Genomic DNA, 26,790 nt, shown 5'->3' with positions numbered 1-26,790 from the left:
AAACTTTCTTTACAGAAATGTGATGAGACCTTGGAATGGGCCCGAGGAGGCGGTGTAGTCACCATCCCTGGAGGCGTTAAAGAAAGGCCTGGACGTGGCACTTGGTGCCATGGTCTTACTGATGTGCCGGTGTTTGGTCACAGGTTGGGCTGGACGATCCCAGAGGTCTTTTCCAGCCTGTGTGGTTCTGTGAACACGGGGCGGCAGGCTGTAGCCGGGCTCCGGCAGAGGGGACGCGGGCAGGGCCCGGGCGGGGCGGCGGGGCCGGGCAGGGCCGGGCGGGGCGACGGGAGGGCCTTACCCCGGGCCGGGCCGGGCGGGGCGAGCAGATCTGGGTGTTCCCGCCGGGCTCAGGCAGGGCTGAGTCCTGCCCGCTCACTCCCCGGGCAGTGCGGGTGGCGAGGCGGCCGGGCCGCACCATGAGGAGCTCGGTGGGTGCCCGCTCGGAGCCGGCCGGGCCCAGGGCAGCCAGCGGCCTCTTCTGGGCTGTCGTCCTGGGAGCAGCGGCGGGGCTCTTCCTCCTCGGGTTCCTCATCGGTACAGTGCACACTAACCCTCCTTCCATCGGGGGCTTGCAGGGCCGGGGTGGGGGAGAAGCGGGCGGGTTTCCAGCCCCCGGGAGTTTGTGCCGGGGGTGCCCGAGGGGGGTCCCTGCTCGGCCGGCCAGTCCCAGCCCCGTGTCTCCTCCTTGGCATCAGGGTGCAGCCCCTGGCCCTCTCTGGGACACCCAGCTCCTCCTCCGCGGGAGAAGGGTTTTCGGTGTCTTTGCCTTGTTTTTTCTATTTACTTTTTGTTAAAGTAAATAGGAGTAAAATAATGCTGTGGGCAAGAGAAAGGAGCGCTGGGTTTGTGGGGAGACAAAAGACATACCCCTCGATCCTGCTGCCTTGAAACAGCACCAGCCACAGGGGCAGGAAGGTAAACGAGGGGCTGGAGGGGCACGGACAGGAGAGATAGTTTTCGGTGTCTCACCTGCTCTCGTCCCAAGCAGGCAGGACTGAGGGCTGCTGCAGCAAGAGATTCCCTCTCCCTACCTTCCTTTTGGTTTCACATATGAATCCTGAGCAGCTTACAGAAGGAAGGAAAACAAAAGAGCCACTTGTACTTGGCAATGCCTTTTGGTATGTACTTGGCATTGATGCCATTGGGAAGCCCCGACTGAACTCCTCTCTCATGTGGAGCCTTTCACTGTGCCAGTAACCAGGGCCTCACTGGTGCCGGCTTGTTACCCTCTTGAACCCACTGGTTCTCTCATTTACACTACCCATGTAGCTGCTTCTGTACATGCACTGACCTTGTCCAGTCTGACTTAAAAACAGATGTCAGGAACACTTCTCTTTCTAGCCAGCTGTTCTCTCATCACTTACTCTGGTATTGCTTGCTCAGAAAGAGAAGGATTCCAGAAAGGAGCCAGACAGACCAGAGAGTGAGAAAGAAGTTACAATACATCTGTTCCTGACAAAGTGTGCCTGTGTGTATGGGCATTTTTTGTAAAGCATCTGCCTTATTATTGAGGTAGCTATATGACTGACAGCATGACATTCTGGTGCTCAAGGAAGATAGATGGGTCTCCTTACCATCTACAGGAAAATATATAAGATAGTATTTTATATCCCTCAACGTCTACCTAGACAAATAAGTTCTCTTACCATTTGTGGACTAATACTCCCATCCCTTTGCAGCCTGCATTAGGTTGTATCTGCTTATATGTGCTGAAATAAAAACAGTTCTAAAATGTAAAACACTGAAAATCTTGTGGTGAGACCAAAAAGAAGTGGTGTATGTCATGGGAATATTACTCTGTTTTTACTTTTGTATTTTCATGTGTTATACAGGCTGGTTTGCAAAACCTACAGATGAGAAGACGTCTGTGAGTACTCATGAGGACATGAGGACAGCATTTATGGCTGAAATGAAAGCAGAAAACATCAAGCAGTTTCTTTAGTAAGCAGTGTGTAGACTAATCAGTTCAGACAAGAAAAAAAAAATCAAGTGGGAGCCAGCCAAATGATTACAGAATCATAGAATTGGTTGGAAGGGACCTTAAAGATCCTCTGGTGTTAACCCATCTGCCATGGGCAGGGACACCTTCCACTAGATCAGGTTACTCAGAGCTCTATTCAACCTGGCCTTGAACACTTCCAGGGATGGAACATCCACAACTTCTCTGGTAAACCTATGCCAGTGCCTCATCATCCTCAGCATAAAGAATTTTTTCCTAATAGCCAATCTAAACCTGACATCTTTTCACTTTAAAGCCATTATCCCTTCTTATCCTCTGCATGCCCTCGAAAAAGGTCCCTCTTGAGCCTTCTTGTAAGTCCCCTTCAGATACTGGAAAGTGCCATAAGGTCTCAGAGCCTTCTCCAGGCTGAACAGCCCCAACTCTCTCAGCCTTTCTTCTCAGGAGAGGTGCTCCAGCCCTCTGATCATTTCCATGGCCTCCTGTGGGACTTGTTCCATCAAGTCCTTGTCCTTCCTGTGTTGGGTCTCAGAGCTGAGCACAGCAGTGTAGCTGGGGTGTCATGAAGCAGAGTAGAGGGGCAGAATCACCTCTCCTGACTTGTTGGTCATGACTTAAACAATTCACAACCATTTCAATGGAACATGAAAATATAGATGTTTTAAAGTCTATTAAAATTTAATCACTGTTATAAGTATTTCTATTTTAGTAACTTGGAAGCTTTGACTGCAAGTCCTTGTACTTGATTTCTTTGTTTTAGGGATCTTGTAAATGGATTATTTTTCTCTTAAGATTTGTTAAAATCTTGTATTTATTCCAGTCAGTAACAGGCCACAAGTCATAGTTTAATGATAGGAGTTTGCTTTCAGTGTAAAGAAAGAGCATCAGCCATTGTAAGAATAATCAACAAAGTTGGATTTGCCTCATATTCCCAGTCTGATTGCATAGCGTGGAGTTGTGCAAAATTAAATTACTAAGAGACCATTTTCAGTTAATAGGATTGTGGCAATCCCACTACTTTCATTTTAAGTGTATTTGCTATGAACTATTGCAGATAAATTAGCTGGAAAGTATGGTCACTCTCCTACGTAGCAGTCATGTACTGGACTATAACATACACATTCATAACCAAAGATCTAGTAGGTTTTAGAGTCTTCACGTGTTTTGGCTCCTGCAAAGTCAACTGTAGTTAAACAGCTCAGTAACTTCCTGCCCTCTAAACTCCCTGTCTCTGTGTAAGCAGAAAGCCTTGTACCTCATTTACTGTCATGTGGCCAGTCCTGCAGTGAAATACAGCAGATGTTTAGTCATTGCTCAGAACTACTAGTACAGGCAGTCAGATTAGAAGAGAGAATAAAGAAAAACACAAGGTTCAGTTATGGGAGTGTAGTACAGGGAAATGTTATTGCATAAATCAACTTCTAATGAAAATGTGATTCTTAAACACTTGAAACTCCTATAGAAAAAAAAACATTCTCAGTCACAATAACACTAAGTGTGCTCTTGGTTAAGCATATGTTATCCAGAAGATCATGCTGTCACTATAACAGTGACTTTTAGTACGGTATTAGATTTTGGCATGATCAGAGGAACGTGGTTTTATCCAGCAGTATTGGGCTGCTAAGGATTTTGTCTAGTCTGGAGAAAAGGAGGCTGAGGGGCAACACCATTGCTCCCTACAGCTTCCTAAGGGAGGGGATGTGGCAAGAGAGGTGCTTGTTTTTTCTCCCTGGTATCCAGTGATAGGATGTGTAGGAATAGTTCAGCAGTTCAGTTCTGCACCAGAAAAAGTTCAGACTGGACATGAGGAAGCATTTCTTTACCAAGAGGATGTTCAGACTTGAAACAGGCATTCTTAGAGAGGTAGTCAATGGCCCAAGCTTGTCAGTCTTCAAGAGACATTTGGACAATGCCCTTAAAACATGCTTTAACTTGGTTAGCCCTGAATTGGTCAGGCAGTAGGGCTAGATGATTGTCGTAGATCCCTTACAAGCAAACTTACTCTTACTCTGATTATATTCCAATGTATAGTTCTTTCAGAGTGGCTTTTTTTCGTGACTTTGGTCTTATTTGAGCTCCAGAATTTAAGTTTTTCCTAATCTTGCACCCCTTCATAATCAAAGATACAATTTCCTTCATTGACACCAGCTGGTGCCACACATGCTTCTTTGGCCTGTTAATGGCATGGTCATATGATAGAATGAGGACATCATGATGACAGCCTCATTCAACTGAGGGTTTTTTCAGCTGGCTTCACAACTGGGTTTTCACAATGATCTGGACATTTTTTTATTTTTTTTTCCAGACAATGGGCTGTTCATTATTTATGCTCTCTCTCACTGTTTGTTATTCATGCTGGTATGACTTTTAAGTCGCAAACTGTTGAGTTTTTCTGTTCCTTGTTTATAGGGTACTCAAAACTCATTCTCTTTTTCTTGCCAACAAGACACACTAGGACTGAATTTTTAGATAAACCAGTCTTTGTGCCAAAATTAATTAATAAATTGTGGAATTCAAGGAAGGATCAGAGTAATTATGCACTTTTCTAAACTGAATACATAAAAATAATTGCACTCAGTTTTTTAATCATCTCACAATCATAAGGTCTTACTGTGCATAGAAGTGCATGGACTTACTGTAGCTCAGAAGACAAGGAGTAAGGAAAGGACAAGACCCCATAGCTGGTGTCACCACACCATTCTTGCTAAACCACGCTGCAAGGAAGATTTAAATACCTGTGCTAGATTCAGGCTAGGACAGCCTGAAACCCTTCATCTCAGTTTATGTGTACAATGTAAAAATATGTAGATGCAGAGAAGTCTTGGTCCTTATTTAGCCTAAGTATATCTGATCACCTTTATGAGGTTTATTTCCAGCTAGGCTAAGATGAGTTCTGATTATGACCTTCAATGCCTGACCCTGCTTATTTCTTCCTTTTCTCTAGCAATTTTACACAGCTTCCTCACCTAGCAGGAACAAAGGAAAATATGCATCTGGCACAGCAAGTCCAAGCTGAGTGGGAGAAATTTGGTTTGGATTCAGTTCAGTTGGTTCATTATGATGTATTGCTCTCTTACCCTGATGACACTAAGCCCAACTACATCTCAATAATTGATGAGCATGGCAATGAGGTACAAAACACAGTTTTTCCAACCAGGGAAAAAAATCACTTTCATACACCTGGGAAGGCTGTGAGGGAAAACTGTCCTTTGTTCACTTAATGGTGTGGGGCCTGGTACAAAGCTCATGGAAGTCAGGGATTCCAGTTTGCTTTTATGTTTTGCATCTTCGTTTCATAATATATGTGTGACGAATACTAATATTTACCCTGATTCATGCAGCATCCTGACATATGGATTAAAAACCAATTATGGAAAACAATTACTTCATGTAATTCAATTGTTTGAAAATTACTCTCTTATGTAGAAAGAGGAAAAAAAGCCTGGTCAGCACCATTCTTTGCATTGATTCATTTCACAGTATTGATGATTCTGCAAAATTCAGTTTCTGGGAGATTAGAATTTAGGACTCAAGACGTGCTATCACAAGGGGGATGCGATCATTACATACTGGCTGAAGTGCATGTAGAAGCTTCAGAGATGAACAGAATGCAAGCATTTTTACCACTGTAATCTATCCTGTTCTTATCTGCTGAACTCAGACCATTTCAGGGAACCCTGTGATCATTTATGCAGGATTCTCTGTGAAGAGTGGGGATGGGATTTGTAAGTTCACACATTGAGCATGCCTGCTGAAAAGGATGCCCAGTGCTTGCTAAAACTTTGGCCTCTTCTTAGATAGAATTCTAAAACCAGAGTCCTTTAGAGTGCAAATGCTTGTCAAATGTGCTTGTGAATAGAAAGCGTTTATTTTCCTTATTGCCTTGTGTACCTTATTCCTTTTCTCCTTTCCCATTAGGTTTTCAACACATCATTGTCTGAGCCTCCTCCTCCAGGATATGAGGCTGTTAGAGATGTAGTGCCACCCTACAGTGCCTTTTCACCCCAAGGAATGCCTGAGGTAAGATAGTAGAATTTTACATAGTAAAAGAAATGGAGATAGGAAGAGAAGTAGGAAAAGAAGCAGAGACAGAAATAGAAATAATATAAATGAAAAAGATGGAATACCACAGTTAACTGTAACATTGCACAGAATATCAGAGAGCAATGCAGAATAATATGAAATTCCTTAGGCTTTAGTTCAAAACCCAACTTATCACCAGTAGGAAGGGTGACCTAGCTCTGATGTTCTTGTGATTATTGTGATGAAGCAATGTTCAAATTGAGCATTCATATTTATGTTCAATTTTTTCCTCTAGTTTGAGTCAGAGCTGGGTTTTATTTTTTCTTTTCCTTAAAAACTATAGTTATAAATCCTTAATATCAGCTGCTGTAAACTTCCCCAGCTATTTCTGTAACTATGCACCATTGTTTTCCACCTTGGTTACATTTACCCAGCCAAATGAACAGTCTCACTTTTCAAAATGCTGCATGCCCAAGGCTCACACTGACAGGTATAGGTGCACAGTGCTGAGGATGCTTGAAAAGCTTTTGCTGACATTTCTAGCTGGCGATAAAGGCATTGCAGTGATCTGAACTTAACACTAATCCTTCGTGTCTTGTTACACAGATTATATCAACTTTCTTTGATAGAGCTGGGCTGTGTAACAGGAGTTTTCTGTTCTATGATCATTAGGGGTTTCAATTAATATTTTGTTAGATTAGAATTTCTTGGTGTTGTTCTCAATATCTTTCCTGTCTATATGTAGAATAATTTAGGTTGACAGAACTCTGGTCCAGGCTCTGCTTTATTTGAACATGCTAATGCTTCTACTCACACAGCTTGGTATTATATCAGAGTCATGTACTTTGTGATGTTTGTTAGTAAGCTGTTCAAGTCCAGAAAACAAAAGGAATACTGTATTAATTTGCCTCAGACACTCAAAGAAAGCTGGAGAACCAGGCAATAATCTGTTCCCTGGGACATAAGAGCTTTGAGTGTTCCAAGAATTGCAGTGGGAAATTTGGAACATAGTGTAAGATAAAATTCATGAGTTTTGACCTTTTATCATAACTATCACCAGAGAAAGATGTAATAACATCACTGCTTTGTTTGGTTTGTGATGAGATATGGAAAATGATGAAAACAAGTTTTAAAAGCTTCAGCTTCCTTCTTTAGGAAATTGTTTTATTTTTATTAAATATAAAATCTTTGTTTCCAATAAAAACAATATCAAAAGACAAGATTGTCTTTTCAAAATCTGATGCATATTTTCACCTTATTACATAATAGTTTGACAAGACCTCCAAGTACTTATGTAGTGCTGTTAGCAGTAGCATTCTCCAGTGAGCTGTTGTCTGATCTGTACTGCAAACAGCACAGGAAGGAGTATGTACAAAGCTCCTCAGTGGGAATATTCAGTAGGGCCAAGGTTCTTCTGAGTTCTTGCAGGCCAAGAATTTTATGTTTAAAACCATTATTATCTTAGTAGATCACATACTCCTTTCAACATGCTCTTTGACATTACTGTTTGAAGCCCTGCCTCCTTCTCTCAGGGTGAGTTGGTGTATGTGAATTACGGCCGCACCGAGGACTTCTTCACATTAGAACGTGAAATGGGGATTAACTGTACAGGAAAGATTGTTATTGCCAGATATGGGAAGATCTTCAGAGGAAACAAGGTAATCCCTGTGTATAATAAGGTTGTTGTCCTTCTCAGTGTTACTCTCACTTCAACTGTTCTGCCCTTCAATGTTTTCTAGAGAATGAAACGCTTCCCTAATGTGTTCTGGAGATTTTAGAGTAACTTAGTTTTCACAGACCTGTGTTCAAAAATGATTCTTTAGCATTTCTAGGATAAAAGTAAGTCAGTTGGAATATGTTCCATATTTTAATATTCATTGGCATTCTATAAATTGTTCCAAAATATCACTACTAGAGTATCATAGACTAATTCTGAACTAGATTGTTCTTCCCTGTTGGTTCAGCTGTTCTTTGCCATGTCTATATTGTGTTTTTTATAATGATTTCTGTACCCTGGTCAGAGACTATAACTGTATGGAAGTTATTTTAAATTCTGCATCTGATTATTCAACATCCCTGTCATATAAATTTATTTTTAAACCACAGTTTTTCCAGATTTCAATGACCTAACAGGAAAGGACATAATCCTGTACATACTTCAGGCATACACTCAAGTTATTTTCTCAACAGAGATGTAAGAAGACAGTCTATTTTAAGAGTGTTTGGCTTTTATACAACAACTATTTTGACCCTAATTTAAGCGAATTATAATTTGTATTTGTCAGTTACCTAAGGGTATCAAGCACTGAATTCACTGGATGCCAATTCTTATTATATGCTGTTGATTAATCTTGTGTGAAGCTTTTAAATAGATAACTCACTGGTTTACGTACATATCATTTTCACCAGTGAAAAGTAGTATATAACTCATATTCTGGATCAGATAATATTTTCACTCAAATGTTTACCACTCCTAAGGATACTATCTAAATGGAAAGGACTTAAAAATTGAAGAAGGTATTATCGTCTATGAACCTTTCCTTAAAATGAAACACAGATATCTTAGAATTACTAATATCTAGAGAGGCAGTTTTTCCTGTGGTTTGGAAATTATATGTCCTCACTGACACAAAGGGATATCCTCATTCTTACAATAGTATTTCTAATGACTGCTTATATACTGAAGAATTTGGTAGGCTATATAAAATCTGGAGAACTGTACTGAAAGTTTTTCAACTTCCTAATGGTGTGCAAAAATAGGATAGAGGATGAAGGCAACTACTGTATTTCCTTAAAAAAAAAAAAAGGAAAGGAAAAAAAGCTATGATATTTCTGAGTTTAAATGCCCAAATTTAAAACCGTTGAGGATTAGTTGTCACTCTGTCACTATCCATCACTGTCATATCTAGTAGAAAACCAGATTGGGATGTCAGAATGATATATATTATACAATAATAAAGTCACACAAGAACACTTTTAAAACAGCATGCAGGTCAGTCCTTCTGCCGTAATGAGCCTAAAATGTGGCTCTCTGGATTTAGTCTTGTTCGCAGCCAAAGGCACTTTCAAGCTCTCCAATTATAATCTTCCTGCATAGACCAGGATTTGAGATACATTCAGAGATCATTTAGGTAAATAAGGCAAGAACCAGACTACCTGAAAGACACTGTTGCATTAATGTGATGCATTTTTTTTCTCTTCAGGCACATTTCAATAGTCAGTTGATTGTTTTGATCTGAATGACAGAATGCAAACTCAGGTTATTTAGCAATACTGTGGAGGATGTTTTCCGTGTCACCGATGTTATCTCCTAACTAAAAGTCAAAGCAACAGCAAACCTTTCACTTTCATATAAAACCTGGTATCTGCACATATATTTTTTTTCAGGAAATTATGAGAAAGTTATGGGCCCTTGACTTATCCCAAGCACTGTAAAGGACCCTGAGGGAAAAATCACTGTAATTCATACTTCCTTTTGCCCTTGAACTCTGGTGTCAAGCTATAAAGGACTGGATAGGGACAGGAGATGTGCTTTGCAGGTGAAGAATGCTGAATTGGCAGGTGCCAAGGGACTTATTCTGTATTCTGACCCTGCTGACTACTGCGCACTTGGAGTAGATCCTTATCCAAATGGCTGGAACCTTCCAGGTGGAGGAGCCCAGCGTGGGAATGTATTAAACCTGAATGGGGCAGGGGATCCTCTGACCCCAGGTTATCCTGCAAAAGGTGAGTGACTCTAGAGAAGGCATTCTCTAAGGGTCTGATACGAGGAAAGGACAGAAGATGTTTTCTCCCTTATAACAACACATTCTTTCTTAGTCTTTGTTGCTAAAAGAGGCAGCTTTGAGTTTCACTGCAGTAGGGCACTTCTGTAAATGGCACATGAGAGAAATTTAGAGGACATTAGGGGATCCCTAGAGGTGTGATCTGTATTCATCACCTTCACCTTAGACTTCCTCAGCTGCTTGAGTTGTTCCTAAGCTGTTTCATTTAGCAACTAAACCAGATCATTTTGATTGAAATTCGAGAGGAACAATTTATGGCAGCACTTGGGCCAGCATATCAGAGAGGCAATCACCTCAAGAAAAGTAGTCCCTAAGTGGTGGGCAGTATTGCCTCCAGGCAGCAGAACTTGTGCTGGAAAGGGATACATGTTTAAAACAGCAGCATGGCAGAGTAGACAGAAAATTTCTGGTTCCTCATGCTAGAGCCAGTGATATCACAGATGAATGCATGTCTCCCTCAGTCACAAAGGGTCCCTGTGAATGTTGTATTAAGGAGGAAACTATTCTGTATGTGCTTTTGTCCATGTCATGAAGATTAGGATTTGAAAAAAAAAATTACTTGTATTTGAGCTTTGTTGGAACAAAACCTAGATTTTGCTTTGTACACAAAAACAGCAACCCAGAATATTCAGTAGTCCAGTGTATAAGATCTTATCTGCATCTCTTTATCAAGTGGCAAATTTTTTTAGTTTCCATCTGAATGTTCCAAGCATCACACTATGGACTCCTTCTTTGCTCTTCTTCTTTATGTGTATCTTAGTCTGAACTTCTTTCCCATGAAGAGAAACATTTTTATTGTAAAAGCATTTCAACACAAAAAAATGAACAAATAATCTTAAAATTTCCAGCCATCTTTAAATGTATCACTGCAGACACTATGAGAGAACCTTGATTAGTGTCTCTCTGAAAACATGTTGATAAAGCCCAAAGAATGAAATTACTGGGAGAATGTCAGCTCAGCTTCCAGGAAAGTGAAATGATTATTCTTGACTCCAGTGTTAAGACTGTGCTGTGAGTATACAGCTTCCTTCTGAGACTGGTAAACATGAAAATATCTGCCTTTTGCTTTCAGAATACATGTACCGATTAGACAAAACCAGTGGTGTAGGTCTCCCAAAAATTCCAGTTCATCCTATTGGCTATCATGATGCAGAGTCATTACTGCGGTGAGTGCATGGGAGAACATGAGGTATTTTTACTAGATTGATTTTTTGGAAGTTATGAGAGTATTTGAAAAGAGAGTAAAAAGACTTTTGCACTCTGCTTGTCCTGTACCTGTTGAAATAGTATATTTGTTTCTTATTAGGATCTCTGTAGGAGATAAGTGTGGTATCTATTGTCATATATGAGATATGTGCAGAGTTATCTGGGAAAGGTCATTTGTAATATGGACTAATATGTCTCCAAATTTTCTTTTCTTTAAAACTCTATACTTATCACTATAAAACTATATAGTTATCAGGATAACTGCTCATAAGCATAAGAGATATAGGTAAAAAACCCTCTTTTATCCACTGCCATTACTATGATGTAATGCAATATAAATATGATGTAGCCAGACACTTCTGTTCAATAAGTTTTAAATAATACTAGAACTTGGTTTTAATAATTATAAATGAAACCTAAATCCTTTAAGATTACTGTGTCCTTGTTTTCACTTTTGTTTTGAGAAGTCATAGCATCTTGTTGTTCCTGCTGTCATATTTTTATATAAACAATTTACTCAGGGTCTTAAGACACGTTGAAGTGTTCTGTGGAATAAAGCTTGACTGAAGTATGTATGTACAATAAAAGACATGCTTTAATTTACAATAAATATATTTTGCTTCCTGAGAACCAGAACATCCAGCATACTTTCTTTGTATCTCAGAAGTTCATGTCAAAAATAAAACTCCTTCAAGGGAATGAGTCTGGGTGATTTTGATCCACTGAATTACTGCAATTCTGGTTGTGTTAACAGGAAAAACATGACACTTTTGATAATGGAACAAGAAAGGGTGACTTGGACTGATCATATTTCTCTCCTTTAGCCATCTTTGACACACATCAGCTGTCTATGTTACAAGATTAAACCGTGTGCAGGGACTGGCACCACAAAACTGTTGCCTGTGCTGTTAAAGTGTTGGAATGGCACAAGTTGCTCCCTGCTAATTCAAATGCAAATGCAGTTCAAGGCAGTAGAATGTTCCAGGGACCATTTACAGGAGGCAGTTTATATGCAAAACCTTTCGACCAACACTGTCTTCCAAGGTAGCTGTAGACCATTCCAAGCTGATCTCTATGCCCAGGATTATTGCTCTGTGTTAATTTACTAGTATTAGTGTAGCTAAAACTTCAGATTATTCTCCTGCCAAAGCTTGTAGTATAAATTGTATAAAACAAAGACCAACACTGGATTTTGCATGGGACCTAGCAAAGTGTGGTTTCTGGTTTCTCATTTGTTTGGTGCTCTTGTAAGATGTCTGTAACTAATAATGATTTTTTTTTTTCTCCCCATAACAGTAATATGGGAGGGCAGGCACCACCTTACAGTAGCTGGAAAGGCAATTTGAATGTGTCTTACAACGTCGGTCCTGGTTTTACAGAAGATTATTCTATAAGGTCAGTTTTGTTCCCTAAGGAGAGTGTTCTTGAGGTCAGGGAAAAAACAGGTAGACCAATAAAGTTTGACCAAGATAGAGTAGCTGGGTTTAGTAACTGGGTTTATTTACATCTTTCCTTTGATTTTGGCTATTTCCTTGGCTGAAATAAGCTCAGTGCAAAGCATTTGTACAATATATCTTGATTAGATGGATATGACCTACTTGCTTTAATTTCCAGCTAGTCTTGAACCAGTTTCATTTGAAAAGCATCTGTCCTTTGATAAACTATTGGTTGAGAATGACTTTTTTTTTTTTTTTTTTTTTTTTTTTTTTTTTTTTTTTAATTCAGTGAGTCCAGCTTCTGGTCTTACCTGTTGACTTACATAAAGCTGCTTCATATAAGCAGTTTTTCCACTCAGCTTTTCCAGAAAAAGAGCTTGAACTTCGATGTCGATTTTATTGCTTCAGTTTGTTTTTAACTGAATTAGTAATTACAGTTTAGGACTAAAATCTGTGTGTTTCAATGTTGCCTGAGTACAATGTACCAACTTCATGTGAACTAACTTCATGTAATTGTTCATACTGAACTTTATATGAACTCTTGGGGCAGAGTTGTTACACCTTCAGCTGTGGTACAGATAAACAACTCTTGATGTTGTAGAAAAAGCTCTTGATGCAGCTCAGATTATCCGATTTTCTGCTGCCTGAGGTGCTGCAGTAATATGGACTATGCTGGAATGTTCTTGTTTTGGCTAGAGTAGGGTTGATTTTCTTCACAGTGACTGGTATGAGGCTGTGCTTTGGATTTGTGCTGAACACAGGCTTGATAATATAGAAATATTTTTGTTATTGCTGAGCAGGGCTCACACAGAACCAAGGCTTTTTCTGCTTTTTGGTCTGCCACACTGTTGAGAGAGTGGGGGGTGCATGGGAAGCTGGGAGGAGACACAGCCAGGAGAGGTGATCCCAGCTGGGAGGGATACTGCAGACCATCTGACAGCATGCTCAATACATAAAGTGGGGGAAGGAAGGAGGAAAGGGAAGACGTCTGGAGTAATGGTGTTTGCATTCCCAAGTCACCATTACATGTGAGTGGGCTCTGCCCTTTTGGAGATGGTTGAACAGTTTTGCTCTGCTTGTTTTCTTGGCTTTTGCTTTATGTATAAAATTGTCTTTATGTCAACTCATGAGTTTTCTACCTTTTACCCTCCAGATTCTCTTGCTCCTGTTGGGGGAGTGAGTGGCTGTGTGGGGCTTAGTTGCTGACTGGGATGAAACTGTGACATGGAGTCAGTTCTGATTTGCTCCATACTGCAGAAGATTAGAACTATTGTTATTTTTAACATTAGATGCTTTCCATTTTTCTTTCACTATTTCAAATTTAAAAACTAGCTGCTAGCAAAAGATCTTTGGAATTCTCATCCTGTTATCTGTATTAATCTTACTGACATCAGCAATATTACACATCTGTCAAGGGCTAAATGCTGTTCTCATTCATGCATGTATGAATCTGGAAAAAAACGACACTGTAATATTTTCAGATTTACTTTGGTTTAATAGGAGATAAATTTGGTCAAAATGCTTTCATTGTCATTTGTATTGTACACTTTTGAAAGGTGCCAAGTTGTTTGGATGTCTAATTTGGTGGATTCTCTCTTTGTATTTTCTTCCCGATACACTAGAAAGGTGAAAATGCACATTCATAGCAACAACGAAGTAAGAAGGATTTACAATGTGATTGGTACCATCAGAGGTGCAGTGGAACCAGGTAAAACCATTTGCCTTTATCATAATCTGAGTGAGCAGTGACTTCTATATGGTTACAAGGGGGACATGAGAAATATACTTTTCTCTTTCTTTTTCATATATTGCATGATCTTTGAAATGGTATTTGCACCGGCTTTCATATGCTTCAGGGTATGTCAGCACTTTCACTGCAAATGCTGATTTTCAAGGGGGTCATAACTAAGATGGAATTATTTGTCTTCAGGCAAGTAACTTTGCAATTGAAAGAATATTTTTAAGTGGATATTCTCCCCTAAGAAACATGGGAATGGATTTTACGTTCCATTGGAAGACACTATATCTACCATTATTGACTTTTTGCCTATCTTACATTCTCTTGTAACCAGTGCAATTTTATACTCTAAAAAAACTAGATATATAGACATCCCTAGAATGATGATAATGTCATTTACCTTCTAATTGCAGCACTTTCCTTTTGCCTAAAACACAACTGTTAACCATATTATAGTAACACAGAGAACTAGTCTGAATTTTATCTCAATAATCATATCTCTGTCATGATTTGGACAACTCTTTTTGTGATTGATTATATATATCCAGAGAAAGATGGCATTCAGCACTTGAATTCACAATGTTGTGAATTTCTGTGCTGTACAGATATAATTAGTGGATCAGCTTCACCATGAAACACACTATTATGAAGTATGGAAAAATGCTTCTATCTTTAGAGGAAACCTGTAGTGTATTTAATAATAGAACTAACAACATGGGATTTGAGGTTGTAAGTCTTGTGGGATCTAGTTACTAGCTTTGACAAGTTCTTCAACACTGACTGAAAATACAGAAAAAATGTCTTCGGAACAGTAAAACTTTTTTTTCCTTTCTGTCATGTATATTATAAACTATTGATATCTGTTGCTTGATACGTACATGGAAAATTAGAAATTACTTCAAGTTAACATCTCTGTGTTGGGAAAAAAGTATCCTAAGTAAACTTCCAAAATAATTTCTCTAGACAGATATGTCATCCTGGGGGGCCACCGTGACTCATGGGTATTTGGTGGCATTGATCCTCAGAGTGGGGCAGCTGTGGTTCACGAGATTGTGAGGAGCTTTGGAAAACTGAAAAAGAAAGGTAATGTAATGAAAGAATAAAGCACATGAAAGTAGCTGCTCCCAGCAGTGCCCATTGATTTCTGTGAGATCTAAACATATGCTTGAAATGAAAAATGTGTATCTCAATGATGTCTTGCATAAACACACTGCTGTGCACCTTGCTGTATGTGAAGTACTTCTGCTCAAGAGAAAGTACACCTAGAGGAAAACAAACCAAAATAGGGGAGGCTGAACTAAACAGGACCTTTAGGTACAATTGACTAGTCTGTATTTGAGTCTGGTCAGACTGGATATGTCAGTGGTGTTATAATATTAACACAGTGGTGGACTGATAAAGGCTTCATCAGGGCCACAGTGAGAGCCTTCTCAGCACTTGTCTATGGCTCCTAGGCATACTCAAGAATAAGTGAAGGATGTCAATGTAACGCTGAGAATGAGCTGTACAAACGTGGTAGGAGGTAATGGTTAAAAATACCTCATGCCTACTTGCATTAGAATAGAGGAACAACTGTCAACTGCACCAAGTTTCTGTTGCTGTCAGAGCAAATTCTGTCTCCCTATCTGACATCCCGTGGGGTGAAGCTCTAACATAAATACTATGCTAGAGAAGTGTTATTTGCCTGCCTTTTACACATAAAACCTATTGACTTTTAGTTTTATTTCCATTTCTTCCCAGTAACTGAATATCAGGGGAAGCTCTCTGGAATGCAGATGGGAAAAAAAAAATAAAAGTTAGAAAAGAAAGGGAGTAAAAATGAAAAGGTTCTAATAGCTTCGAAGAAAACTTTGGGCTGAGATACAGCATCAGGGCAATAGACCCTGTTCTATTTGGCCTGAGTTTAAATTGAATGAAAGACTTCAAGCGAAAATGTTTTCTTTTGAAGGTGATTTGTCAAAGTTACAGGGAATTGCTTGGGTTTTGAAATCCAGAATTTGAAAGACGGGTCAAAGAAGTTCTATAATAAATATGAAAATATGCCACTTCTCTGTCAGAATAGATACTGAAATACAATGTATACTAAACTGAAGAGAGCAAGAGGATCAGAAAAGTCTTCTTTCAAGAGTTTGTGCACAGCACGTTACTTTTCCTTGATCAGAGTTTTAGATTCTAGAAAATTTTCTTGCATTTAAAGGAGAGATGAAATACATTAATTGGCCCCATATTGAAATAGAGGCAAGATTGCTACAATAGCAAATCATTATTAGATAAAATTACTGAAGTCTTATGTATATCTCTTTCCCCACAGATCATGGTAAAAGAGGAGCCCCCCAGAAATGGAATGTGTTTTCACATGAGTCATGTAACAAGCAGCCTTTATTTTTGTAGTACAACTTTATGGTCTTTCATTTCAGGATGGAGACCAAGGAGAACAGTGCTATTTGCGAGCTGGGATGCAGAGGAATTTGGCTTGTTAGGATCAACAGAGTGGGCTGAGGTAAATCCAAGAGTGTTCAAAAAGAAATTTGCATGGTGGCTGCTCTCTGAGAAGTCTGCACTAGAAAGAAACACTTCTTCTCTCCCTACCTCTTTTCCTTTGACACGAGTTCTATCTCTCCCTCGAGTTTCCTTTTGAACTACCAAGAATCTCTAGCTCCTTGCAGTATATGATATCCTTCTCTGAAACAGTTGTTTCTTTTGTGAATGGGAAGATAGTTCTGAGGGAAAAAAGAGTTTATCAGCATTTTCTTCCTTTTTTTCTCTCTCATAGGAAAATGCCAAAGTATTGCAAGCACGAGGAGTGGCTTATATAAATGCAGATTCTTCTGTTGAAGGTACATGGATATGACTTGTGTTTTACAGGAATAGTGATGGTATGACTGGGAGGGATTTTGTCTTGGAGATTCATGAGGCCTTCAGTGTGATAATTTTTGTTCCATTAATTCAGAAATGAATATGGGGAGAAACCATGGCTTGGAATCATAAAGTATCCTTCAGACATTTGTGTTATTTCAGAGGAAAAGTTATTTACAGTAGCTACACTGTTTGGGAGGTCAAAGAAAGACAAGAAGTATTGTGCCTTGGGTTCTGTGGCCTCTCTTTAGAGTCAGCTTCTTCTCTTATAATGTGCATAATAATCATGGGGATGTAAGAAAGCTCTTAAGACTTGCTTCCAAAGCTGGGCTCTAATTCATCCTAACCAATGAAGTGCACTGAGAAGATCATAGGAAGAATCTTCTCAGCTTGCTTCTCATAAAGAGTGTAGCTCCCTAGTCCTTTTCTCTTTAGAGGGCATGAAGTTTCAGCTGAGGGAACTTTCTTCTTCAAATAAATAGTTTTTCATGTTTTTTCAGGAAACTACACACTGCGAGTGGATTGCACACCACTGATGTACAGTCTGGTTTACAGTCTGACTAAAAAGGTAACATCACTTGGAATTTTTAGCCAGTATGTTTGCTGCTCAATTACTTGATGGGACTCTGTCTATAAAAATGTGGTGTCAGATCTTTCTTTGCTGACTGCAGTACCTCTTTTAGGTCAATAGCTAAGGAACTGGAGCTTTTTCCCAGGATATATAAGGGGATTCCCAGCTTATACCATTAAATTATTAACTATTCAGGATTAGGAGATTTTTCCATTCCTCCTGTGAAAGCATTCCTTCTAAAAACTAAAGCATAAAAGTATTCTGTGAACCAGAGGACAGAAACAAGCATGTACCTGGCTACCCAGATCTTCTACTAAAATGCCCATGGTAGTAGGAGACTCTGATTCCCTTTAGGCAGGGGAAGAAATTAGGGTGACTACCGTATTGTTTTTGTGTGATGTGACAGGTTTTGACAGGCTCAGCTTCAGTGTACCCTGTTAGTTATTCTTTTTCTCTGACCATGATGCTCTCACACACCTGTGTGGCACACAAAATTGAGAGGTAGGGACCTTTCTCAGGAAATAGCCACACCATCTTAGATGTAAGATGTCCCTTGCTTTGGGAGTGGGTCTTAGAGGCTGGCATTTTATTTCTGAGGGGTTTTTTTTCTGTTTAACTGTATTAAACAGTGAACATTTAATTAGTTTTTGCATATGTTTTAGATGCTGATGTAATGTACATTCAACTACTGTGTATATTCTGTGAATTTACTTTATCTGCCTTTATCTGCTTTATATATTCAGTCAGTCATTTGATAATTTATTATCTCTTGGAAGCTGGCACTAGACTGGTGCAAAAGTAAAGGAAAAACAGTAAATCAGTATAATAATTTTCTGGCAATTAAAAGACGGCAAATAAAATGTAGCTCTGTTAAAAGTGGGTACCTGGATAAAGAGACTTCTGTCCTGAACTCAAGAAGAGTTGATCACCTGCAGTTCCCATGGTAACCTCTGCTAAATGAAGATGTTCAGAACTGTCAGGAAATCAGGTCAGCAGTCTCAGTTTGGACACCAAGAGCCATCATTAAAATCTTGGCCTAAATACCAGTAAAAAATGCTTGTGTAACCCTTCCTCGAGTTGGGAAGCAAAGGCTGATGAATGCATTTAACCACAGCTTGTTGGTAGCTGATGTCTGAAGAGAATGCTGATGAGGAAGCATGTCCCATGTGATCCATAGTTAATGTGTGGTAAAAAGGTTTCATGCTCATAGTTCTGTTCCATGGACAAAACCCAAACAAATTAGTTTTAATTTGATTCCTGTTGTGGACTTATTCTTAGATAAAAGATGGATAGATTAATAATGGAATATCTATTAATAATCTTTAATAGATTCAAAATAATAAAACCTCAGCAGTCCACCAATATAAAGGAGAGATGAAGAAACATCCACAGTGTTTAAGATGCTCAGTTACCTGCAAATTAGTCAGTGGTAGGAATGAGCATTAGAATGATTGTGATTTGTATAACTCTCTAGCAATTATGATGACATAAACACCAGGTACTGTGCACCTTGCCCTTTTAAGGTTGCTTCTGCATCCATAAACATATTTTTTGGGAACTGAAACAGGGTAAAAACATTTTTGAATTAAACTAAGACAAAGTTGAAATTTTCTGCCAAAGTAAAGCAAAATGTTTATTCTCTTTTGAATATTTAAATTAAATGGCTGAAAATCTCATAAAGAAATATCAGAATTTGAAATGTTTTGCTTTCCTTGTGTTTTCTTCCATCTAAATTGGCCTATTTTTTTAGGAAATAAACTATTCTTCTGGAAAATGCTGTGCATTTGAAATGTTAAAATGGAAATGGAGAAAGGTTGAGAGGCTTAATGAGACTTACTCATTACTCTAAGTCATAGGCTTGGTGTAATGACAGGTTGTTGACTTGTTGCTTGGTAACATTTAAAATTTTGCCCTTTGTCTTTTTTCTAGATACCGAGTCCTGATGAGGGGTTTGAAGGAAAATCTCTTTATGAGAGCTGGTATGAAAAAAATCCATCAAGTGAATATAAAGAGGTCCCCAGGTCAGTGACAAAAGAAAACAAATGACATACCAAACATGATTGTAACTTCTAGAGTGTGTGTTTTAAAGAATACTCATATGAAAACCTGAATCCTGAAGAGAAATGGTGTGATTCTCACCTGGTATAAATTCCAGGTTTGTAATGATTGCAATCTATACACTATTGTACAACAGGTTTGTGAACCTGCCTTTGCAGATGAACAAGAGGCTTTATATATGAAATGTGTTCATTTAGTTTGTAGAGGCAATTACACAAGGTGTTAACTCAACAGCTTTCCTTTGCATTTTTCCCAGTCTTCTGGAAGGCCTCTGAGTTTAGGTGACTGGGGAGCACACCAGGCAGGATTTTACAACACTGTCCTTCAAATTTACCAAGAGATTTCTACAGAATCTCAAAATGATTTTATTCCATGAAGCCATGCTGGTACTGCTGTGATTCCTCTGAGTTGAGAGCTCAGGATAGTGGAAGTTCAGCAGGAGGAAGGTCATTGGTTCTTGTCAGTGGTAAAAAGACAGTGAGGTGCATTCCCCTCTTGAGAACTGGATATCTCTGACCCTGAGAAGGGTGACTTTGCTCTTATGAAAATTCAACTGATGAGGTGAAGGTAATGCAGGGGTCAGAGGGAGTTCATGGTGTATTGACAAAAAAGAGCACATTGAGAAAAGACTATGCAGTGTATAATGACTGACTGCTGAATAAATAACTGCCATGGTATGCTTGGAAGCAAACTAAAATTATACCTTAAGTATTGTCACTCAAGGCATTTTCCTCTTTCTTGTTTAAAGAATAAATAAACTAGGTTCTGGCAATGACTTTGAAGCATTTTTTCAACGTCTTGGAATCGCTTCAGGCAGAGCACGTTACAGTAAAAATTGGGTAAGTCTGTGTCTTTGTAGTTTGATCTCCCTTGTAACTGCCTGAATAACACCACTTGTAAAGGAACCATTGAGATTTCCAGCTTTTTAGGATAGTACAGTTCAGTGTATCAGAGTGGTGTCTAATTACCACAACTGTATGAGCTACCTCAACACAAATATATAATAAATAAGAATGATCAACTTGTTGTCACTTAGACAAAAGGACTTTTGCTCAGGGTAATGGATGTGCTCAAAATTACCTGTGGCTGATGAAGGCTTCTGAGTAGCTTATGGTGGCTTTTGAACGATTTGTAACACTTTACGAAGCTTTGAATTCAAAATAGTTCATGTTTTCTTGAAAATATGGGTTGGACTCTGGAGCACACTATGACAGATTAACTGAAAAATATTCAAAGAGCAAACTATTCAATGTGGTCCTTTCCTCTGAAAAAGAAGAAATATCCAAGGACACAAATGATTATTAAATCCAAGCAAGAGAAGTACAATTTCACCTGGATTTGGTCAACAGAGAGTTATGTGTCTGTGCTTAGCTACCTTCTTAAGGCTGTGTACATGATCAGTGGAGAGAGATTTCTCCAAATGACCATTTATCTCATCATAGGGTAATGTCTAAGAGAGCCACCAGTTGTTTTCCTTTGACTGTCTATAGTGGCTACATAGGATTAGTGTGACCTGAACTCTAAAACTTAGCATGTCTTGAATCCCACAGCAAAGGTTTTCAAAAATAGAAATAGACATAGCTGAATAATGGTTTTGTTTTGGCTTGGTTTCCTTTGTTTCAGAACGTAGAAAAATACAGCAGCTATCCAGTTTACCACAGTGTCTATGAAACCTATGAAATTGTGGAACAGTTTTATGATCCCACTTTCAAGAATCATCTGGCAGTAGCTCAGGTACGGGGAGGGCTGGTGTTCGAATTGGCCAACTCTGTTGTGCTTCCTTTTGACTGTAGAGATTATGCATCAGCTGTGAGTAACTATGCTCACATCATCTATAATTTGTCAAGGAATCACGAAGAGGAGCTGGCAACATACAATGTATCCTTTGGTACGTACAGTCTTTGATCACATTCCTCCTCTGTTAATGCTAACAGTGCCTTATATTAATGGATGCCTTAGTCACAACCTGGTGTTTACCTTGTGCTGTATGAGCAGCAAATAGAACAAGAGCAATACTCTCCCTTAATTTGAAATGGGAGTATTTTGTCACTAGCATGCCTGTGTGGGGACTAGCCACTGCCAAATAGAGTTAACACTTACAGTTGTGTGTGCTTTGATCTGTGTATGATTGGCCAGTATTGACAATGCATCATTGTCATGTTTCCTTAAAAAAAAAATCACACTGTTTTGGAGTTTATGGTGTTGGATAATTCTGTGCCTGAGAAACCTTTTTTTAATTAGCAACAATATAGAATATTCATTTTGGGATTTGGCTGCTAATGGCCAATATCGGGTACATGTGCATGTATGTACACACGTACACACACACATGTTCTCAGTCTTTCTCAAAACTCTGTGTGGAGGGACATAGCTGTAAAACACAGGTTGCTGGGATTTATAAAATCTCAGACCTACCTGAACAGTCTGGTTTTTTGATATTTCTATGCATCCTTCAAGTAGCAAATAGTAAACAATATTCACAACAATACTTATTGCTATTGTTTCTAAGAGATGTTTTCACACAGAATTACATAATTTTTAATGTAGGAATATGGGGTCATCTTCATTTCCTTCAGCAAGACTTTTAACAGTTCACAATCATGATCACGGGGGAAGATAAAGTTTTAATTAAAGAATTTGATTTGTTAAATGATATCTTCAGAATCTGAAGTTAAATACTTTCCTCCTGCTCCCTCCAGATGCTCTGTTTTCAGCTGTGAAGAATTTTACAGAAGTTGCTGAGAGCTTTCATGAGAGACTGCAACAAATAGATACCAATAAGTAAGTTCAACTCTTTTTTTCTTCCAGTCAAATACTCCATGTAGTCCTCTGAGCTCAAGAGGGCTTAGTCTTCACTTGCTAACATTTAATAGAAAAAAGAAGTAATAAAAAAGCTGTAGTTGTGGCAAGCTTTTTGATGAGCTTTCAAGAAATTCTATTCACCACCTATGCCAAAAGGCCTAGTTTGCACTTGACTTAATGCTTAATTTATTCTTTGTAGGCCATGCCCAGAATGACATGCCAAACTTCCTTTTGTATATACATATATGTATGTTCCATTTCTTGGGAAGAATTTAATTTAGCCATATGCTTACCCTTATGGAACACTAACTGAGGATAAAAGCCATCTTTTTAATGGCAGCAACTTTCAGATAAAGGAGTTAACAGTAATCTCTTATGCAAAAGATGACATTTATGACATATGACATGTATGTGACATTTTCAAAATGGGTTTATTGATGGATGGCCTAAATCTATGCCTTAATTCAACCAACCAGTTTCAGTTTCTGTTTACAGCACTGTAAACTTGAAAAAAAATTCCTTAATGGTAGTAGACTTACTCCAGCTTTATTGTGATATAAATTTTAACATTTTTATTGGTGAATGCCTTTGAAGGTCTACAAGTTACTTTGGATGTAAACCACCAAGCCCACATATATTCTGTATAACCTCATCACAGGTCTTTTATTTGTTAAGCATCAATAGTATGTGCAGGGCTATTAAAAGCACACAGGCACAGATGGTCTCTGCTCTAGGGAATTTAAAATCTACCATCAGAAAAACACAATTCTCTGATGGCTCAAAAGGGGATTTTAACATCACAGGGTTGCTTTTTCTGATGTGTTGTTGTTTTACATAAAAGCAAATGCAATTTTATTGAGGTAATTTGTGGCTGGCTGGCTTTCAGGAAAAGAGGGTCCTTAGAAAACTGTTGTACAAAAGAAGAGAATGGTCTGCTTAAGCATCCTCATGAAGAGGAAATAAAGGAATAAGATGAGAGAAAATACCCATAATGCTGTCTTTTGACACTATCACTTGGCTTTAAAAACAGCTGTAAGAGACTTTCCAGTTATGAACCAGACTCTGTCACAGCACAGATCAGCATAATTCTGCTATGCAGGTTAGCTGACGTGGGCTATCTTTTGTGGGCTACACTTAAAATTCAACATCACAGATCTAGTGTCCTTCATAAATCCAGATGTGTATGCTGGGATAAGAATAGGTCAAACACACTGCAGTTAACATATTCAACATATTCCCTTTTTTATTATTATTATTTTAGCCTGCTTGCTGTCAGATCACTAAATGATCAGCTCATGTTTCTAGAAAGGGCTTTCATCGACCCTCTTGGATTACCTGGCAGGCCGTTCTACAGGTGAGAAAGGTTTACTTTTCACTCTCCTCCTGCAGTAGTCTATGAAAATTCCTTTAAAATTTAGCAGTCTCTAAATGGAGTTATAATGATTTTATTCAACACAGCAAAAGTCCATGAGACAGGAGGAATAAGACTGAAAAGGGGAAATGACATTGGGGAACACTTCAGTGTGATACACTCTGCAGAATGAGGAAGAGTCTTATTGGAGGCCTATTCAGATTATTTCTCTTGGTTTGATTATGCTTCTAAATAGATGTAAAAGTTTAGCCCTGGAGTAATTCTAAATAATTTTAATTGTAGAAACTTCGGGAAGTTGTTCTTATTATTTGAAAGTGAAATAATATGTAATTGAAGTACCTACAATTTGATCAATTTTAAGAGCACAGCCATGCTAGCAAATGTAGTGTGGAGGGCAGTACTGAAACAGCAGGGAAGGAGTTCAGTGGTCCTCTCATCCAGTTCAAGAAGCAAATCTTATTTAAGAGGCAGTGAATCAAGTCCAGTTTTTTGGTCCTTCTACAGTAATCTCTCCAGTAAAAACTAAGTTCAGAAGGAGAAATTTAGATCTGCAATCTTTGTACCTCTCATAGATCATGGTTAAAAATCTGTTGAGAAGAGTGTCTTGTTAAAAGTCTTTCCTACATCAAAGCATCCCTGTTTCTGTTGGAGACTGTATATATCTGTGAGAAAAAAAAATTGGCTTTTTGAAAATCTTTTCATTTCATCTAAGCTGAGAGAAAGGAAAATATTTTAGTTAACTTTATCTCAAGTAGCTATAAGGCTGTGGAATTCATATGGCATAATGTAGCTTATGTTATTTTCTTGTTTCATAGACTTTAGCTACTATTGTTGCAATAATCTTATTTATTTACATCTTCAGTGTCAAGTGTTTACAGTTGGTTTAGAAAACATAAAATAGTATGTTTTATATTCCTAATGCATAATATTGTTATTTTTTTCCCTCAACTTCCCTACAGACATGTTATCTTTGCTCCAAGCAGCCACAACAAATATGCAGGAGAATCCTTCCCAGGAATCTATGATGCCATGTTTGATATCGAAAGCAAAGCTGATCAACATGAAGCCTGGGAAGAAGTGAAGAGGCAGATTTCCATTGCAGCCTTCACTGTGCAGGCAGCAGCAGAAACACTGAAAGAAGTAGCATAAATATGAACAATATAGTCGTCAATGAAGACTAAATGTGATGGTTTGCAGAAGCCTTAAAAATGGAGCATTTGAAAACATTAGGAAGATTATGACAAGGAACAAAAAATCAAAAAAATCTTGGCCTTTGCAAATAATATACCCAAGTGGAATTCATTTAGTAATGCTAACAAAGTAATGTACTCCATTCTGAGAGCTCAGGATTTAGATGTCTTCTGAATTGAGACTGATAATGTTCCAGGTTTTCTCTCAGCATTGTATTTTAGGAATTGGTAATCACTGGATTTATTTTCATTTTTGAATTTTTCTAGCTTGATTATTATAGGGATCTCCATAGTTCTTCAGGAAAACAGAATTCATGTCATGTTTTTATCAGTAACTAATTTTGTTGGTGCCTTTTTGTTATTTACCCTGAGTTTACATAATTTTACCTCAAGAGAGACCTCTCAGCCCTCTTTTTCCACAAAGACTGAGATGGATATGGATATGGGAAAACTGTCACATACTGTGTGCAGCATGTATAATAATGGTAACAAGTTTTGGGCAGCCAGCCCAGAATACTCATCCATGACATTCTTTTCCTCACATGCTAAGCCTTGCAGCTGTTTGCAAATAAATTTAAGCAAGAAGCTTTTAGTCACTGGAATAAAAACAAGGCAATGCATCTTGTTAGACATAGAGTCATCTCACAAAATGTCTTTCAAGATGAAGACCCTATTGTTATTCTTTTAACCAAAATCTGCCCTTGCTATGCCTTGTCCCTGTAGAGGTGTTTTTAATATGAAGACAGAAGCAAAGAAAATTCATCATGTCCTTAGTTTGACAGGATACCAGAATATTGCCATTTTTGTAGAGTCTATATGTCTGATTATCATGTGCTGCTTACTCTTGTGATGGACCATGGGACAACCAAGGTCAGACAGAGAAGACTCAAAATCAGATCTCTTCATCTGAAATTTTGCCACTGGATTATTATAAACCTCTTGTACAGCTAATATTTTGTGTGATTTGATGTGCCATGTTAACTGAGGCCTCTATCATGTCTTGAACTACTGTCCTGTGATCTGATGGTTTTCAGTACCATGGCATGTTTTTTATTTTTTTTTTTTTTCTATGAGGCTTCATTTATCGTAAATATTTCTGCACTTCTCATTAAAACCTTTTAGACAAGTTACTATAATTAAGTCAATATTTTGCTTAATTGTTTGTCTTTCTGATAAAATAGTCTAGTTTACCAGATAGTGGGAAATGCTCTTATACCCCTAGTTATTGCCTAGTTATTTTTACATTTTTATGAAACTGATTGGAGTAAAATAATGGAGATGTCTTCCCCCAAATCCAGTGCTGACAGGAGACATTGCTGACTCTGTGTTGTCACTGCTGTGTGTTCCACTGCCCCACTTTCACACATGGAGAATTCATTATGACTGTCTATAATCCAACTCTGAAAAAAAATAGCCAGGTTAATTTAGTTAAGTTATCCTAAATGATTTTGTCTGCAGCAATTGGGACAATGATAAGCCAAATCCACCATGTAGAGAGGGGCAGCAACAGACAGGTCCTGTTGACCAGGTGGATGCAATAACAGTATTTTTCTATTGCTGAGGAGGATGAACGGAAGTGCCAAACTCCAAAATTGTGGAGATCTTCCCCTATGTGACCTGTATGCTGCTTCAGGAACCTTTTATTTCAGTCTAGAAGACATAATTTTTTAATCTCTGGCCTAAACATAGCATTGTTTCATTTAAGTTTAATTAGGGCCCTTTTTGGCAATAATTAGCAGATAATATCCAATGTCCTGGCCCAGGACTACACAAAATACAGAAGTAGTTAC

General features: G+C 38.5%; 1 protein-coding gene across 1 annotated transcript; it reads left to right on the top strand.

The window, feature by feature from the left end:
* Positions 1-402: 402 nt before the first annotated feature.
* Positions 403-26,362, top strand: LOC310924027 (putative N-acetylated-alpha-linked acidic dipeptidase). The gene is made up of 19 exons (XM_083885041.1): positions 403-537; positions 1,836-1,944; positions 4,908-5,094; positions 5,882-5,983; positions 7,519-7,644; positions 9,526-9,712; positions 10,844-10,937; positions 12,274-12,372; positions 14,036-14,121; positions 15,115-15,234; positions 16,569-16,651; positions 16,925-16,988; positions 17,508-17,575; positions 19,508-19,599; positions 20,385-20,475; positions 21,260-21,524; positions 22,336-22,417; positions 23,700-23,792; positions 24,770-26,362. Exons 1-19 carry the CDS (start codon positions 420-422, stop codon positions 24,957-24,959), a joined length of 2,256 nt encoding a protein of 751 aa, XP_083741167.1. The 5' UTR covers positions 403-419; the 3' UTR covers positions 24,960-26,362.
* Positions 26,363-26,790: the final 428 nt, after the last annotated feature.

Source organism: Zosterops lateralis, assembly GCF_965231275.1.
Source record: "Zosterops lateralis genome assembly, chromosome: 2".
Lineage (NCBI taxonomy): Eukaryota > Metazoa > Chordata > Aves > Passeriformes > Zosteropidae > Zosterops > Zosterops lateralis.
Note: the sequence above shows the minus strand (reverse complement) of the source record. Positions and strands in the feature narration are given on the sequence as shown.

Bases quoted from the DNA above. Each gene is read 5' to 3' on its own strand.
- LOC310924027 (XM_083885041.1), top strand. From the start codon at position 420: ATGAGGAGCTCGGTGGGTGCCCGCTCGGAGCCGGCCGGGCCCAGGGCA. The intron at 14,122-15,114 runs GTAAAACCATTT...TAATTTCTCTAG, and splicing joins CAGAGGTGCAGTGGAACCAG to ACAGATATGTCATCCTGGGG. The intron at 19,600-20,384 runs GTCAGTGACAAA...TCTTGTTTAAAG, and splicing joins GAATATAAAGAGGTCCCCAG to AATAAATAAACTAGGTTCTG.